Below are 15,691 nucleotides of genomic sequence, written 5' to 3'. Positions count from 1 at the left end.
TGTATTCACCAGAGTGTGCGCACTCAGAATCACGAGCATTCATGTGAGAACCGTCGGGAAACACATATCTGGGCATCATTTTACGCATTAAGATCACAGGATTTTCTCTTCTTAAAATTCTAATGCGTTGGGGCTGGGGATTTAGCTCAGCAGCATAAGTGCCTGCCTTACAAGCAGACAGTCGTGAGTTCGATCCCCAGTACCAATAAAAAAAAAGGAAAAAGACAAAAAAAAAATTCTAAGCCTGTGTGGTGGCACGCACTCGGGATCCCAAGTATGCAGGAGGCTGAGGCAGGAGGACTACTTGAGCCCAGGAGTTTGAGGCCAGCCTGGGCAACATAATGAACTGTTTGAAATGAAGACAAGGATGTTCCCTCTAGGTTACTACCTACTTTACAAACCTAGATTTAGTGCAACAGTACGGTAAGAACTCAACAGTTTAAAAACAATTTTTAAATTATCGTTGAAAATACAAGGACACAACATAGCACCCACTCGAGGCAGGCATGAAGCCCCACGCGTTGCTGTCCAGTGGTAGATGGAGGCAGCCAGGGAGGATCAAAGAGCTGCTGTCACCGCTGTCACCCCTCCCACAGCTGCAGCTGTGCACAGCCCCCGGCCAGGGACACACGGGCAGTGGCGTGCCACCACTAGGACTCCATCGGGGTCTCCGTGCTCCTGTCCCTGAAAGGGCCGCTGACAGCCGAGCCTCTGGCACTGCCGAGAACGAGCCTCTCTCGTCTTCCGAAGGCTTCGTTTACTGAACAGGGAAGAAATCGTCAGGGGAGTTCATGACAGCATGTCTAACACTTCATGAGCGGGAAAGCAGGCTGCTTGGAGACCTGAGTGACCGTGCTGTGTGAAGTGGGTTTTAATGACCTGTTTTGTTTGCTGTCTGCCTGGGCTTGTCCTGGGTTTATCTAGCCTGCCTTGGTCACAGATGTCCCCAATGGAAGCACTGGACCTGTCCTCTCCTTACTCTGCTTTGTTCCCTTTGTCCGGCCGGGTATGGTAACCAGCACACAACCTTCTGGATTTGGGGTCCTTCCCACTCGAGGTAAAATCCGAACCGCCCAGAGGGAAGCCTTGGGACCCTTCTGCAGGGGGCAGAATCCAGAGTCACGGCAGGGACATTTTCCGTGTGGGGGACACCAGACTTGCTCAAACATGTACGCAGCTGGGCGAGCCTGTGGCCCGTGTGCCGCTGCAGGTGGCTCTTGGTGTCCGAGCCAGCTCCTGGAGACAGGCCTGGGCCTCTCGGGCTGGATTCGCGCGGTTGCTGGGAGGGGAGACCCGCCATGGCCAGCTTCCCTACCGACTGTCGGTCCTAGGACACTGTGGAAACCACCTGCACCCGGCCCGACGTGTGCAGCATGCGCGTTTCTCAGGCCTGGTGCCCACTGCGGGGCGACCTGCGCTGCCCTGCCCTGTTCACTGCCCCCCATCCCGCAGTCACACCACATGCAGGCAGCCAGGGCTCACCTGAAGACACGGTGCTAATGTCCCAGACGCGCAGGCCTTCCTTCTGACCCCCAAAGGCATAGACAAATGGCAGATCAGGGCAGCACGAGGCGCAGAAGAGGACACCCTGGGGAGAGGACAGGCCAGTGAGTGCTGTGGACCCGAGCTGGCCCCCAGGAACTTCGGGTCTGGGTGGTTACACAAAGCCGAAGTGCCGCGGGTCTGCAGGCTATGGGGATGGGGTGAGTGACACAGCTGTGCCCAGATGCGCAGACGATCTGAGCACTCAGGCCTCCACTGTCATCACCATTTCCTTAGAAATCTCTGCGGAGTGTCCAGACACCGCAGCTCAACTCCTCCAGTGACAGCGACAGCACAGGTCATTACTACAGTGTGACACTGCTGAGGATCCAACCCCAGGGCCCACTTGTGCCAGGCAAGGCTTTCCCCTGGCCACGCCCCCATCGCCTGGGTCACTTAACACTTAATGTTTTTGTTACTGACTGGGTGGACACACGTTACAAAGCACGAACAGGAAAATGTACGCAAGTCTCAGGTGACCACTGTGTGTGTTCTGTGGTTTAAATATAAGCACGGGAAAGTACCAGAAAGATGACATCGACAGCCAGCCTTCCCACAGCTGGATAAGCACATGCAGCCTTAACAGCTGCGTGCTGCTCCAGCTGCACTCTTAAGTCGCACGGCGCTCTGTACGGCGTGTGCCCAGATTGTTGAAAGAACCTGCTAGCTCATACACTGGACTCAACCTCAGTACAGCGGGAACCAGTATGCGGTGAGGTCACAACAGATAATCACACGGACTCCAGTGGCTCTGGCTTCCCTGGGCCCAAGAGGTCCTGCTGTGGGCAAAAAATGTGGCCCTTGTGTCCTCCCCAGCCTTTGTGATCTCACCAAGGGACTGTCCACCATGGGCTCTGAAACAAGCATCCCACCACCCTGAAGGAGCCCAGAATTAACTGACTTCGACACCCACAGCAGCGATTCTCGGGGTCACACGCAACACAGAGACGCGCGGGGCCCTCACCATCTTCATGTCCCTGGAGTGGACCAGACTTGGCCTGTCGCCCAGGATGTCCCAGATCTTCACGTACTTGTCTGCTGATGCCGTCACCAGGCAGCCCTTGATCTGACTGCTCAGCTCGAGCCCTGGGGAGGCACATGGCTCAGACTCACCACGGCGCACCCACATCTGGGGCTGCCATGGGGGGACACCGCGCTTGCACTCACCAGAGATCTCGTCATTGTGTGCGTTGAGTGTGAATACTGGTTTATCTGACCTCGCATCAAGATCGTACACGAAGCCATCATCGGTGCTGGCCTGGAAGAGTAAGAGGCAAGGTCACTGTGGGGACAGTGGTGTCACAGCTGTACACAGGGGACCAGCTGCTTGAGACTCCGATGCCAGCAACCACATCTGGCCAGGCCAAAGGGTGGTTAGCTGGGCCAGCTCTGCCACCATGCCTACTGGGCCGCAGGCTGGGAGGGCGACGCCATGGTGAGCGGGGTGGGACGGGTTGTTGACTGGCCCAGAAGCAGGACAGGGAGGTGAAAGAAGGGACAACAGAGGCAGTTCTGTTGGGACTGGGCCACAGACCAATGGAGAAGGGGACTGTCTGGTCACTCCCTCCCTCCGCACGCATCTGTGGCAGCTTGTTAGTGAATACAACATGGTCTGATCCTGGAGAGCCAGAGGACAGCATGGCCCCTGCAGCACTGAACCTCCACTTGGTGGCTGTGCGCCTGGCTCAGCAGCACCCACCAGCCACTTCCTGTGCCCAGGGAGCAGGGCGAGACCGAGGACTCCCAGGGCCACCTGCGTCATGAGGAAAGGCTCTGTGGGCACCACACAGATGGCTCTGCCCCGCACGGGGTGGCACGTTACCCGCCTGGGATGGGACGTCCGTGGGGCCTCCATGCTCCCTGGGGGAATGGTCACCCAGCAGGTCCACAGGTGTGGACAAAGAGCTCCTAGCTTTCTTCCAAGTGGAGACCTCGCTACATGCTACACAGGTTCAAAAAGCTCTGGATCAAGGGAGCCAGTCCTCTGGACTGCCCAGACCACTGAGTGACAAACGGGACAGCAGCCGAGCTCAGTGTCACAAGGGCACCGCGGGCAGTCTGCCGTCAGTCACGAAGCCACCAGGGCTCTGTGGCTGAGCCGCTGTCTTGCTTTCAGCTAAGCACTCCAGACACTCGGAACGAGCCTCATGCAGGAAAGCCTGAAGGGCAGACAGCAGGGCACAGTCCTCACCAGAAAGTGACAGGGGGCGAAGGGATTCCAGGTCACCCGCTCTATCTGCCCGCTGAAGCGCCACACGCGATGGGTCTCGTCTGGACTCCGGCAGTCGTACAGCGCCACCGACCTGGACACGTGGGCACGTGAGGGCTGGGGACCAGTGCCCCGCATCCCACAGGTAACGAGGTCACAATTCAGTTACTCAAAGCCTGTTTTAAAGTCCTAAAATACAGTCGGGAAAACAGCCAACTTCCCGATTGGTGACACTGATGCTGTGGCCTGAAGGCACTGCGGGCCCTGACCTCCCGCGGAGGAGCCCAGGCCATTCTTCGTTCTTCTCCCTCGTGGCTCAGGGCCATAGGACTCACGCCTGGGCACCAGTGCTGCCAGAGCAGGGCACTGCCACTCTAAGAGGGCGAGGGAGCCTCAAGCCTGGGTGCGGCCGGCTCCTGTCTCCTCCCGCGGGCGGGCCCAGCGTAGACAGGCACACAGGGCCTGGGGGCCTGGGAGCCTGGGTGGCCTCTGCAGGGGTGGGAGACTGTTGGGAGAGCACAGCCTGGCCACCGTGTGTGCCAGCTCTCAGCCCTGGGCCTCAGGGCCATGGCGCCTCTGCTCACCACGTCCGGGGCACTCTGCCCTTTGGAGGCACCGGGTGGCAGGCACACCGGGAACAGAGCCACATCTGCCTGCATGGCTGGAAGGGCCAGCCTGGGCACGGCTGCTGGGAGGACCCGGCTGCACAGCACAGGAAACCCGCTCAGTGCCCGAAGCCCCTCGAGGTGGGACAGTCTGTCTCACAACCAGGCTAACGCACTCATCTTCAAAGGCAAAGAAGCTGCCGGCAGCTTGGACCCTTGCCTCTACCAGGAAAAGAAAGAGAAGGGAAGTCGCGTCCCGGGCCCGGGTAGGACACTGCCTCCCCTCCGGGCTGAAGGGGGCCACAGGCAGAGGAGAGCGGGCGGTGCACACCCCAGCCCCGCCCGATCGGGGCCAGGCGGCCCTGGCTGAGTGGGCCCAGTGGGACGGCCACGACCACCTTCTTACTTATCGTAAGATCCCGAGATGAGGGTCTGGGCTTCGAATGGGTGGAACTGCAGAGTCTGCACCTGAGGAGGGAGAGACACGCCCCGATCAGCACTGTCTGCCAGGACACACGTCACTGAGGACGCAGGACAGCAGAAAGTCACGATGACGGCACTGAGGGAGGCTTGCAAACTTGAGTGCAGCCTAGGCCACTCGGAGAGACCCTGTCTGTGAATGAGACAAAAGACGCGGGGGAAGGCCTCAGCTTCAGTCCCCAGGACTGAAAACTGGAACCAACGCACGGCATATTCAGAAAGGCATGACGTACTGCCAGATAATATCCACCGTCCAGGGCAGCGCCCAGCTCCCAGCAAGCTGAGGACTCCATGTCCCTCTCACGGGGGAGCCCTGGCACTGCGCGCCGCCCGCACCTGCTCCGTGCCGCGGAGGTGAGCTCGGTGCCCGCAGCTCGGGCTCTGGGAAGATCCGGAGAGCCGGCAGGTGACCGCGCCACCCGGAGACAGAGGGGCAGACAGAACCCTCACACCGCTGCTCACCCTGCCCCTCGACACAGGGTCTCCCTGATCCCCACACTGCCGGGCTGGACTCAAACTCGCAGTCCCCTGCCTCAGCCTCCCAGGGTGCTGGTAGTATAGGGAAGAGCTGTCCCGCCCAGCTATGAAAGCACCGTGTAAACAACAAAGTGCTCTAGGTAAACTTCTGGGGCTCCCTTTACCAACCTCTGTCCAGCAGCTGTTTCAGACTCACGTACCTTGTCTGTGTGCACGGCGAGGCTGGCCGCAGCCTTCCCCAGGGCCATGTCCCACAAAATGACGGTGCTGTCCGCCGATGCGCTCGCCAGCACGTTCCTGAGCAGGGGAGAGACAGGTCAGGGGTACAGGACTCCTGGACAGCAGCAGGGGGATAACTCCTGGGAGGGAGCTGGAGACACCAGCTTACACAGCACAAGCTCACACCGTGTCGCACTGCAAGACAGAAGCACGGCATCCATCGTGGGCCGAGCCACTCAGAGCCCCCGATGCTGCTTAAAGGGACAAACTGATTGTCCAGGTCCCAGGGAAGGGCCAGCGGGGCCAAAAGGAATCCTCGAAAAGAGCAAAGTCGGGGAGCTCATCCTTCCTGATTTCAACATGTACCGAAGGTCAGTGTGATCGTGACATCAGGCCCTGCACGAGGACAGCTGTCAGGGCCACGGGTGCCAAGGCCTCAAGGGCCCTGGTGCTTCTGTTCCCCGACACAGGCCAGGGCAGTGACCTCTGGCTCAGCCGCGGTTACAGCACCACAAGCACATTCAAGGAACTCTAGCTGGCCATGGCTACCAACGGACAGCACGCGCCGGCGGGTCTGTGAAAAGACGCCTCCCATGGAAGGGGGCACGGCAGGCCACACTTCTGACTGGACTTCAGCGTCTGCAGCACCGCGAGCTCCACGGCCGCACCACCAAGGCACACGAGCCTCACACAGGACACACCTTGGAAGGTGCACGAGGGCGGACACGGGGCCGCCCATGCCTCCATCGCTGAGGGGTCACACCGTGTGACAGGGCGGCCATCAGAAGAAAGAGGAAAAGGAACAGCGGGAGGGCTGAGGCGCTGGGGACCCTGTACACTGCAGGTGGGGACAGAGCATGGTGCAGCGGGGAGGAAAACAGAACGGGACAGGACAGGACAGGACCACCTGGAGCCCGGGAAGCAGGGCCTGGACGAGGCGTGCTGTGCACTCCCTGAGGCTGTTACCGCAGCAGGGCCAGTCGGGGAGGCCCCGAACCCCGCTGCTGTGCACAGCCCAAGGAACGAGCCCTGGATGCCACCCAGGTGCAACGGGGACGGCGGTCATCTTTACGGGGTGGCCGTGAGGGCTGGGGTTTCTGGGCTCGGGGCGGATCCCCTTTGGGAAGATGAAGTCGTGGGGGGATGCACAGAGCCGGTGCACTCTCCTCTCAGTGTGGACAGTGCGGGTCCCGACTTTGTATTTTACCAGAGTTTAAGTGAGAAGAAAGAGCGCGTGGCTGAGCTGGGAGAGGGAGGCGAGCAGACCGTCCAGGAGGGAGCCAGCGCTCCTCCCCTCCAGCACCCCGCCCCGCACGCAGGCTGTGGGGACAGCGGCACAGGGGACCCCAGGAGTGAGCACAAGGCTTCCAGACCACACAGCTGCAGGCTTTTCACCCAGCCGTATGCCGTTTTTACCTGATGAGCTTATTCCACGAGAGGTCAAGGACGGCGTCTGTGTGCCCCTCGGAGGAGGAACTCTGGAATAACAGTTCAATTATTACAGTGAAAACTGCCACCTTCGAAGATCACTGCCATGGTGCAAACTGGCTGGGAAACGAACTCGTCTTCCTGTTCCCTTAGACAAATCCCCTTCGCAGAGGGGAAAGCAGAGTTCCTAATTGTGTGCTAATTCTGCCAGTGCCTACACCGCCCGGGTGCCCAAACCTGACCACTTAAAAGGCCGCGGAGAACTCGGCACGCAGCAGGCTACGGGCGAGTGCACGCTCTTCCGCCCGCTGCCTGCAGGGTCCAACTATTTGCTGACTTCTTTACCTTCTTTCCTTTCTTTTTCTTCTTTTTAGAAAGCTTATTCCCAAGTGTGAAAACCGGCTCTAAAGAGTCCACGATATCAAGGTCCCATACTTCAATGACAGGGGTCATATTTCCCACAGCAATATAATTTCCTGCAGAAGCAAAGAGCTTTTGGTTAATTAAAAAAAAAAAAAAAAAAAAGGCAGAAAACCTCTAATGAGACACAGAGACTCCACTGCTGCCTGAGTGTGTCCTGCGCTCACACTGCAGGGCCCACCTTGGGGGTCGGGTGGGGGGCGCTGAGGACAGTAAACAGGACGGGCCTCACCACTGGCCTCTAGGTCCTTGTCTACACATAGGGACAGGACTGGCCGCCCGCCCACCCCGCCTTCTGTCTTGTGAGCTTTCGGGGAAGCCCAGGTCAGGTGATGAACGTGTGGAAGCTTTGCAAACAAGACGGAAGCTGTCAGCGTTAGCAGGGCTGACCGCCATTAGTCCTGCAGATGTGGCTCCAAAGGTAATACAAACACCGCGTGTGACAAGCCTCTCGTTTCAGCTGTACTTGATGTCGTTCTCAGATGGGTCACGCCACTAAACCCAGCTGGGGGCCGCAGACCACCCCTGCCACCACTGGCTTTTACAGGGCACTATCAGTGCCGAGTCCCAGGTGCCCAGGGCCTGTCCTGGGGCTCGCAGGGGACAGCGCCCTCCTGGCTTACCTGAGGGCTGGGGAGACACAGACCCTACAGTGCAGCAGCGGTGTGTCCAGAGCTGCGTGAGTGCAGCCTCAGAAGGGACAGCAGCGTCTCACACAGCAGCAACAGCTCTGGACACACACACGCACGGAGTCTGCAGAGTACCAAACAGCCTGAAATTCCTCATTACCAGTGGAATCATCTGGGCTGGGATCAAAATTCAGCCACTCCACGCTCAGAGGATACGCAGACAGGAGGATGTCGTGGTGCACGTAGAATGAGTCCTCCTCTTGGTTATAAACTGGGAAGAGAGGGAAGAGACTTAGCCAGAGGAAGAGGCACCGGAGAGCACAGCCCGGAGGTAGGAGGATCGGCCCTTCTGCTGCGTTCAGAGTTAAGTCATCCTGGACGGCGCTGCTAAGGCAAGAGGCACGTGCTGATGCTGAACACCGAGGCCGGTCCCACTGCAGGCAGTCTCTGCATGTCTGCCATTCCCAGCACCTGGCGTGCCAGGTAAAACACAGACACCGACAGACCATACCCCCAACACGCCACCCAGCAAGGGCCTCAGCTTCCCGTCACCCATTCCTGCAGACAGACAGACAGAAAGGTCTCCTCCACACTGCCATTCTCTCTCCTAAAGGTATCACTGATTAACAAAAACCACTGGGGAAAATCAGTTCATATTTAGAAATCTAAATGCTTGCCAAGCTGGGTGTGGTGGCTCATGCCTGTAGTCCTAGCACTGGGGAGACTGAGGCAGGAGGATTGCTTCGAGTTCAAGGCCAGCCTGGGCTACAGTTCAGAACAACATGAACAGGACGTGAGACTCATGGGGGCACTCCTCCTGAATCCAACACTCAAGGGACTTGGGTAGTTAACACTCGCAGTTACAAAGTTAAGGAGCAAACTGTGTTTCATTCAGTGACTGAAATCTTAGCACTGACACAGCCCGCCCCAGACTCCGTCCTCACCTTCCACAAACCTGCTCTTCACTGCAAAGGCAGGGAGTCATAAAATCGGCCACACTGTGGTTACTCTTTGCATCTCCTTCTGGGGTGGGCCCTAGGGTTAGCAGACTGCTATCCACGACGGGACTTTAATCATAGTCACAGGACTAAGCTGTGGTCCTGCAAAACCCTCCGCCGTTGTTCCGTGTAATTCACTGACTCACACAATACATAAACCTGGTGGTGATATTTAAATCGTGCTCTAACTGTATCAGAGCGATAGCCTCGAACACTGTGAAGCTAGAGCTACGCATGCCGGCCAGGGTGAAGTCTCTCTCGAAGCCAGACAGTAATGGGATTGATGATGACCCAGCTCAGCAGGAAGGGGACAGACCGCTGTTTCACTTAACTTTTTACTCAGTCCCGAGTTCTAAGCCAGACTTAAACTCGATGAGTGACGACAACTCAAGTGTGATGAGGCTTTAATACTGTGAAATGAGAACTGGTCTTAGAATCGCCAACATGATTTGGGTTCTCACCCAAAATACGGAAATGTCTTGTCTGAAGCTATTAGAGTTAACAGAGAACAACTGCCCGCTACGGTGTCTGCCAGACAGCCTCTCTCAGACGGGGTCTCACTGCAGACCACGGCCGCAAGCTCACAGCGACCCCGTGCCTCAGCCTCCCGAGTGCTGGGCCGAGAGGCGTGCGCCTCCGCGCTCAGCCCATGACGTCTTAGCCTAAATGGGCCTAATCTGCAGGCTGTCCACAAGTGACCTTGAAGGTTTTTAAGTTTCAGAAATCCGGGCTAAGAAATGGAACACAGTTCAGTGGTGGGCAGTTTCCTTGCACACATGAGGCCCTGGGCTAAGCACCTCACACCTGTAAAAAAGAAAAATTCTTAATTCTAAACTTCAAATAACTGGCTCCTCCTGACTTCTGCAGAGCAGTCACTGCTGGCTGTGAGGTGAACATTTCCTGAGCTAGGAAAGATGACCAAGATCTGTTGGGTACAAAGAACACAGGTTCTCTGGGCTGAATTCTTGTGGGGAAAGCACAAGAGTAAACACCTAAAATAACTGAAAAACAGCAAGATAAAAACCTGTCTCCTCAGCATAATCTCAGCCACATGACACGTGTCCCAAAAAAGCGGGTGAACAAACGGCGGCCTCAGGGTCTCGGGTTACACTTTCCTTACATTCTTTAATACAGGTTTACTTCCCAGATTCCAAAGCGGAGAGGGAAACTGAAAAAGCGGCAAATACATTTAAAGAAAAGTTTCTAAAAGGTCCTCAGGGGCCTGTTTGTCGCCATAAAAAAGGTCAGGTGCCAGAGTGACAGCTCGGTCACATACGCGCAGCACAATGACCAGGACAAGAGCCGCAGACAGTTCAGCTGTGTGACCAGCTCGCGGGAGGGGCCGTGGGGGCGCACCTGGGGCTCCCTGATGGTACCCACACAGAGCCTTTGCAGTCCTCTAGGAACCTTTAGGCACGGACACGTTTCACTTACTGTGCACCTCGAGATTGCACTGCTCCTGTTCAGCTCGGCCACAAACTATGAGATTGTCACTAGGCTTGATCAAGAAGTCATCTCGTTCATATTGTTCCTGTGGGGTAGGCAAAAGGTCACCGGTTAGGGGGAGAAATCCAGCCAGGCTTTCAAACAGGAGCGTGAGTAAGAAAGCGATGTGGGTATTTACCGTGTCTTTCAGGGTAACGTAAGGATCTTGATCATTGCTGCCATAGACTGTAAGCCCCAAGAGAGATTCGCCCAGCGTCTCTGCATCTGTACAAATTCACCATCAAAGTGAGTGCAGTGGTCCTCTTGACAAAAACCATTTTCCTAAGAAATCCATCTTTGGCTGCAATCCAGCCGCTACTTTTTTATAGGTAACTATGAACCATCCACAGCTGGGCAAGGAAACAGGGCAGGAGCACGAGCCACTCTTCCTTCACCCCAAAATGCATTTCCGGTAGGCTCACAGCTTCCTTGATGATGGAATTCTTTTACAGCGCATCCACAAGGATGGCATATGACAGACCCCGAGTAGCAGGATGCTCAGGGAATGGAAGATGTGGAAGATACCCTGAATTGTCCTGAATACCTTTCAGGAGGCCGAAGGCTCTTAGAGAAGGGACCCCAGCGCCACGGCCGGTTCTTCAATCCCACGGTGTTTACCACCAACCCACAGATGCCTGACTGCTAAAACACTTTGTACTATGGAAATTTTCTACCATGAAACGAAGAAGAGCGGGCGTAAAGAACTTCAGGCATCGTCACCTAGCTTAGACAATTCTTTTCTATACTCTGTCTTCCCCTATCTCGGCAGTTTTTCAAAGCAAACCCCAGAAAGCATATTATTTTACTCAGTGTTTCAGTCTGAACCTCTATAAGATAAAGGTGTATTTCAGTGCTTCATTACAACTCCCATAAGATTTGTATTTTAGATGTACTTTGTCATTCAGACACAACTTTACATAAAACTACATATTTAATAAAACTGCTAGGTTTTACATTTGGTTATTGAATTCCTGCATAAATCAGGCTCCTAGGAGAAGAAATGGTATCCTCTGACACTGTCCCCTGGGTCACTCAGCACAGTGTTCTGCCCTGGGCCCTGCATTCCTGTCCCACCCACCTGGGGAGGTCAAGCTCAGGAAGGGGACAGGATCAGTGACAGAAAAAACAAGACAAAAGCATTCAAATTGACTGTGAGCCAGAAGTTAGAGGACCATCACCCTGACGCCGCCCAGCCACCAAAGCACAATTTCTGCCACCGAGCCCCTCAGGATCTGGGGTGCCACCCAGGGAGCACAACAGAAGACTTCAGGGGCACAAGCCCAGCCTTCCCCAGCCCGCTGGACTTCCCAGAAGAGCAGTGCCGTTCCGGTGTGCCTTCTCAGCTACCTCCCCCAAGGTTCTTCTATACCACCTAAGTCCCCGTTTTGTCTTAGAAACTGGGGTTCTCTTTTCCTAATCTGTAGACGCCGTGTCTCCACACGCACATAGCCTGAAGAATGTGGATGCCACTGAGGAAAAGGTATAATAAAATGTACGCTGAGTACACTGATTGCATACGAGAATTCACAGGGGGTTACAGATGACCAATCCCCAAGTGTGCATTGCAGACACACATCCTTTTCTTACGATCTCAGCCTGCCGTCTTATGGCAGGGGGTTAGCTTTTCTCTAATTTAACGAAATGCCAGACCACAAGCCTGAGGAAACTCGGAGAAAAGCTCTGGACCCCATGGATGTGGTTTAGCGCGCTGAGCCTGTGACTACAGACCAGCAACAGTGAGTACATGTCACCTGGGTCGTTATCGTCATCGTATCTGTCGAGGTCGTACTCAGCCAGCTCATCGGCATCCAGAGTGCGGTCATCCTCAGGGCCGCCATCCTCCAGGGGCTCCCGTGGTCTTGCCTGAGTTCGGGCGCTCTGCATGCTGTCTTCTGAAGGGCTGCCTGCCTCCTCCTCATCGCTGCCACCATCATCTCTGTGAGAACAAAAAGAAAAAGGAAATCACCCTCACAGCACCTTCCAGGATCGAGGAAACCACGCATCACGATATGACACACATTTCAGCAGGACTTAACTTACTGTAACTTTTCCTTTGCTTCAGCAATGAGACGCTTTACTTCATCTTTACTTAGCTCTACCTATAAGAGAATCAACACTTCATCACTGTAGTCAGTGAAACACTGGAAATCTTTGAGTTAAACAGCTTTGCAAGCAAATGTAAAGTAGAACTTCAAGAAACATCATCAAACACCAAGGTGGCTCTCTCAATTGAATGCAAGTGGAGCTTTTAGCATGTCTGTCATCCCTAATTCCTCCTGGGACACCTGTCCCTTGCTTCCCTGTAGCATCCATCCCTTACACTAGTTAACAAACCCCCCTTACACTAGTCCTCTGTTATTTCCTCTATTATCACTGCCAAGTATTCACTCACAGGGTTCATATTCTGTTTTTTTTTTTTTTTTTTTTTTTGTCGTTTTCCTTTTTATCGGTACCGGGGATCGAACTCACGACTGCCTGCTTTACAAGGCAGACGCTTATGCCACTGAGCTAAATTCCCAGCCCCTAGGGCTCACATTCTTGCAAAGATCATTCCTTCTCCAGGTTAAAATAATTTCTAAACTCATCACTCCAGACTTTTCCCTCTACTGATCAACAACGCAGTTTCATTTTTCAACTGCCATACAACTGAGTTCACCTCCCTTCAAAACTAGCACCCCAACACATCTAAGCAGTGCTTCAGTCCCTTTAAGACATGCCCTGTGCAGCAAAACAGTAAGCCCTCTGGGGACAGGTTCTGCCTGACACTGTCGCCTAAGCACACAGCTCGGTGTGTAGCCCAGGGTCACAGTGCTTACAATGATCGCTCAGCTGAGCAGCCACTCAGCTATCACCAAAAGCCTCCAGGTCCTGAGACCCTCTCCAGGGCTGCACTCCACTGTGGTGCTACTCTGGAAATTAAAGGCTAAAACTAAAACATACTTATTTGTCCAATTTCTGGTCTGAATAATCCCTCTTCACCCGTTTTCTACTTCAACAAGTTTTAAGTCAGTTTCTGTCCCTATTCTGTTTCCAGACACCAGAAACAGTAAGGAAAACTTCCCTGGCGTTGTGTTTACATCTATAGGGACTACTCTAGCCCCTCACTCCCACTATCTCCACATCCAAGCCGCCCCGTTCCTATCACCTTTCCCGTGAGTCATCAACTACCTCTAAACCGACCCCTTCACAACTTCTGTGCCACTGACTCCTACCGATATATTCTACGTGGAGGCGGGCCCTGGCCTGCGGAAAGCACTCCGCATGCAATAAATGAATAGCCCTACAGCAACCTCCACCTGTGCTACGGACTCGTTCCGGTTCCTTTTTCTTTCATAACGTGTCACATCTCATTTCCACTTGGATTACTACCCGAAACTCCCACCTCGACAGCAGTCTCACGACACCGGTGTCCCAGGCCACAGCTCGCGCTCCGGGCCAGCACACGCGGAGCACGCCGCGGAACGGGTTCCCACGCAGTGCGCTCTTCCAGCTACGCCCGAGAGGCCGGCGGGAACCGGGCTGCGGGCGGCCTCGGCGGGAGGACCCCACCCCGTTGGACCCGACCTTCCAGGCCGTGGGGTCCGCAGCGCCGTCGCGACTGAACCAGGCCAGGTCACCCGGGAGGCCCGGCGCGCAGACTCCCCGCAGTAAGCCTTACCTTGTCCGGCGTCTCTTTGGCCACGCCGCAGCGGACCCAGGCCACGCACGTCACCTGGCGGCTGCGGTTCATAGTCCCCTGCTCCAGGAGCTCTCAGGCAGTAGACTGAGCCACTGCAGGAAATGCGCGGTCGCACGACCAACGTCACTCGCAGGCGCCGCGGCGGGGAGTCTGCGCGAAGCGTGCTGCGCTGGCGCACCCCTGACGTCACTGGCTGGCGCCGGGGGAAGGGGCGGGAGTCGCGTGGCGAGGAGCGCCCGGCGGTGGGCTGCGCTGCCCAGCTCTCGATTCCTGAATGGTGCCCTCTCCCTGGCCTTTAGGGCCTGCGGTGAAGTATGCGGTGGTGATGGAAGCTTCGGGGTTCGCGGAGTGCTGGTCAGGTTGCCGGCCCTCGCCGCTTTCATGGCCTTAGATTTTCTTGCGTTTTTTGGCGATGGAACGCGTGTTAGGCAGGCGCCCTAGCGCCGAGCTGCATCCCCAGGCCTTTGTATTTTATTCTGAGCCAGCGCCTCTAGGTTACCCAGGCTGGATTCAGACTATTACAGGCAACTGAGATAGATAGAAATATCATAGGCAGTCAGACAGGGCTGGGTCCTCAAAGGAGCTAATGCAGAAGGCCAGGTACCTTGCAGCTGTTGGGGAGACAGTCCTGGTGCTGCGGGCCAGGCCTTGGGACAAAAGATCAAACAAATGCACCCACAGCCTAAGGACTGATATTTTGAATAGGTCTCTGTCACCCTGAGGAAGTCGGGACGCACCATCCCAGTCCTCTGTGGAAACCGTCACTGCTCTTTAAGCTTGTCCCTTTGCTGTAAGCCTCGCCTCCTCATTGGTCTCTGATTTGGATCTTTATTGGTTGGCCATAGTTCTGTCCCACTTTATGCCTGTCTTCCTTGTGAGTTCCCAGTTTCCCCTACCTTAGACCCATCTCATCTTGTGGTTTTACTCTAAAAGTCCCTAGAAAAGACAGCTTTTGGCAAACCCCTGAGGCCCCCTTCTGTCTCTCTCTCAGACAGAAGCTCAATAATTATTCTGCTATTAACTTCCATTGTTGCTAAAATTCATTCTTCAAATTTAGAGAACATGAACTCATACTGGACATCTAGTAGGTTGGAAGTTTTGTTCCCCTGTGTGGAGACCTTCGGTCCTCTTGCTTCAACCTCCCAGGCAGCTGAGAGTGTCGGCATGCCCCTTGCCTTGCTTCCATAATTTTGTTACAGTAAAACATACATGACCAAATTTACCATCTTAACTATTTTAAATTTTTAGTGAAAGTACCAAATGCACCAATAATAACAAGCAGGTGAGACCTTCAGTATGCTTAGACTACAGCACAGAACTGATTTGTTAGCAGAGGCTGGTTTACACCCCCGGTGGTGCACATGAGTGCACTCGTGTTTATCTGAAATTATTCACTGCCAGCTTAGAAGCTAGCAGCTGCTACCTCACCAAGTCCCTGTCTGTGGTGAGCCTGGCATGTGTCTCATGCAGAGTCAGCTTGATAAATATTTGTTAAATGCAGCAGTAAACTAAAGAATGGA

At 55.1% G+C, this 15,691-nt stretch overlaps 1 protein-coding gene across 1 annotated transcript; it reads right to left on the bottom strand.

Moving 5' to 3' along the window:
* Positions 1 to 433: 433 nt before the first annotated feature.
* Positions 434 to 14,311, bottom strand: Pwp1 (PWP1 homolog, endonuclein). The gene is made up of 15 exons (XM_003462309.5): positions 14,151 to 14,311; positions 12,533 to 12,591; positions 12,244 to 12,428; positions 10,632 to 10,717; positions 10,442 to 10,538; positions 8,170 to 8,280; positions 7,306 to 7,436; positions 6,949 to 7,010; positions 5,514 to 5,610; positions 4,763 to 4,824; positions 3,734 to 3,845; positions 2,710 to 2,800; positions 2,507 to 2,628; positions 1,483 to 1,588; positions 434 to 760 (listed from the first exon to the last, which is right to left on the bottom strand). The coding sequence occupies exons 1-15, from the start codon at positions 14,220 to 14,222 to the stop codon at positions 651 to 653; spliced, it is 1,503 nt and encodes a 500-aa protein (XP_003462357.1). The 5' UTR covers positions 14,223 to 14,311; the 3' UTR covers positions 434 to 650.
* Between the last annotated feature and the right edge of the window lie 1,380 nt (positions 14,312 to 15,691).

This window comes from Cavia porcellus, unplaced genomic scaffold, assembly GCF_034190915.1.
Source record: "Cavia porcellus strain 051 isolate PalLab524CR breed Dunkin Hartley unplaced genomic scaffold, mCavPor4.1 scaffold_8, whole genome shotgun sequence".
Taxonomy (NCBI): Eukaryota; Metazoa; Chordata; class Mammalia; order Rodentia; family Caviidae; genus Cavia; species Cavia porcellus.
Note: the sequence above shows the minus strand (reverse complement) of the source record. Positions and strands in the feature narration are given on the sequence as shown.

Coding starts and splice junctions, on each gene's coding strand:
- Pwp1 (XM_003462309.5), bottom strand. CDS start 14,222: ATGAACCGCAGCCGCCAGGTGACGTGCGTGGCCTGGGTCCGCTGCGGC. Junction 7,011..7,305: donor AGAAAAAGAAAGGAAAGAAG/GTAAAGAAGTCA, acceptor CTGTTATTCCAG/AGTTCCTCCTCCGAGGGGCA. Junction 761..1,482: donor CATTAGCACCGTGTCTTCAG/GTGAGCCCTGGC, acceptor TTCCCTGTTCAG/TAAACGAAGCCTTCGGAAGA.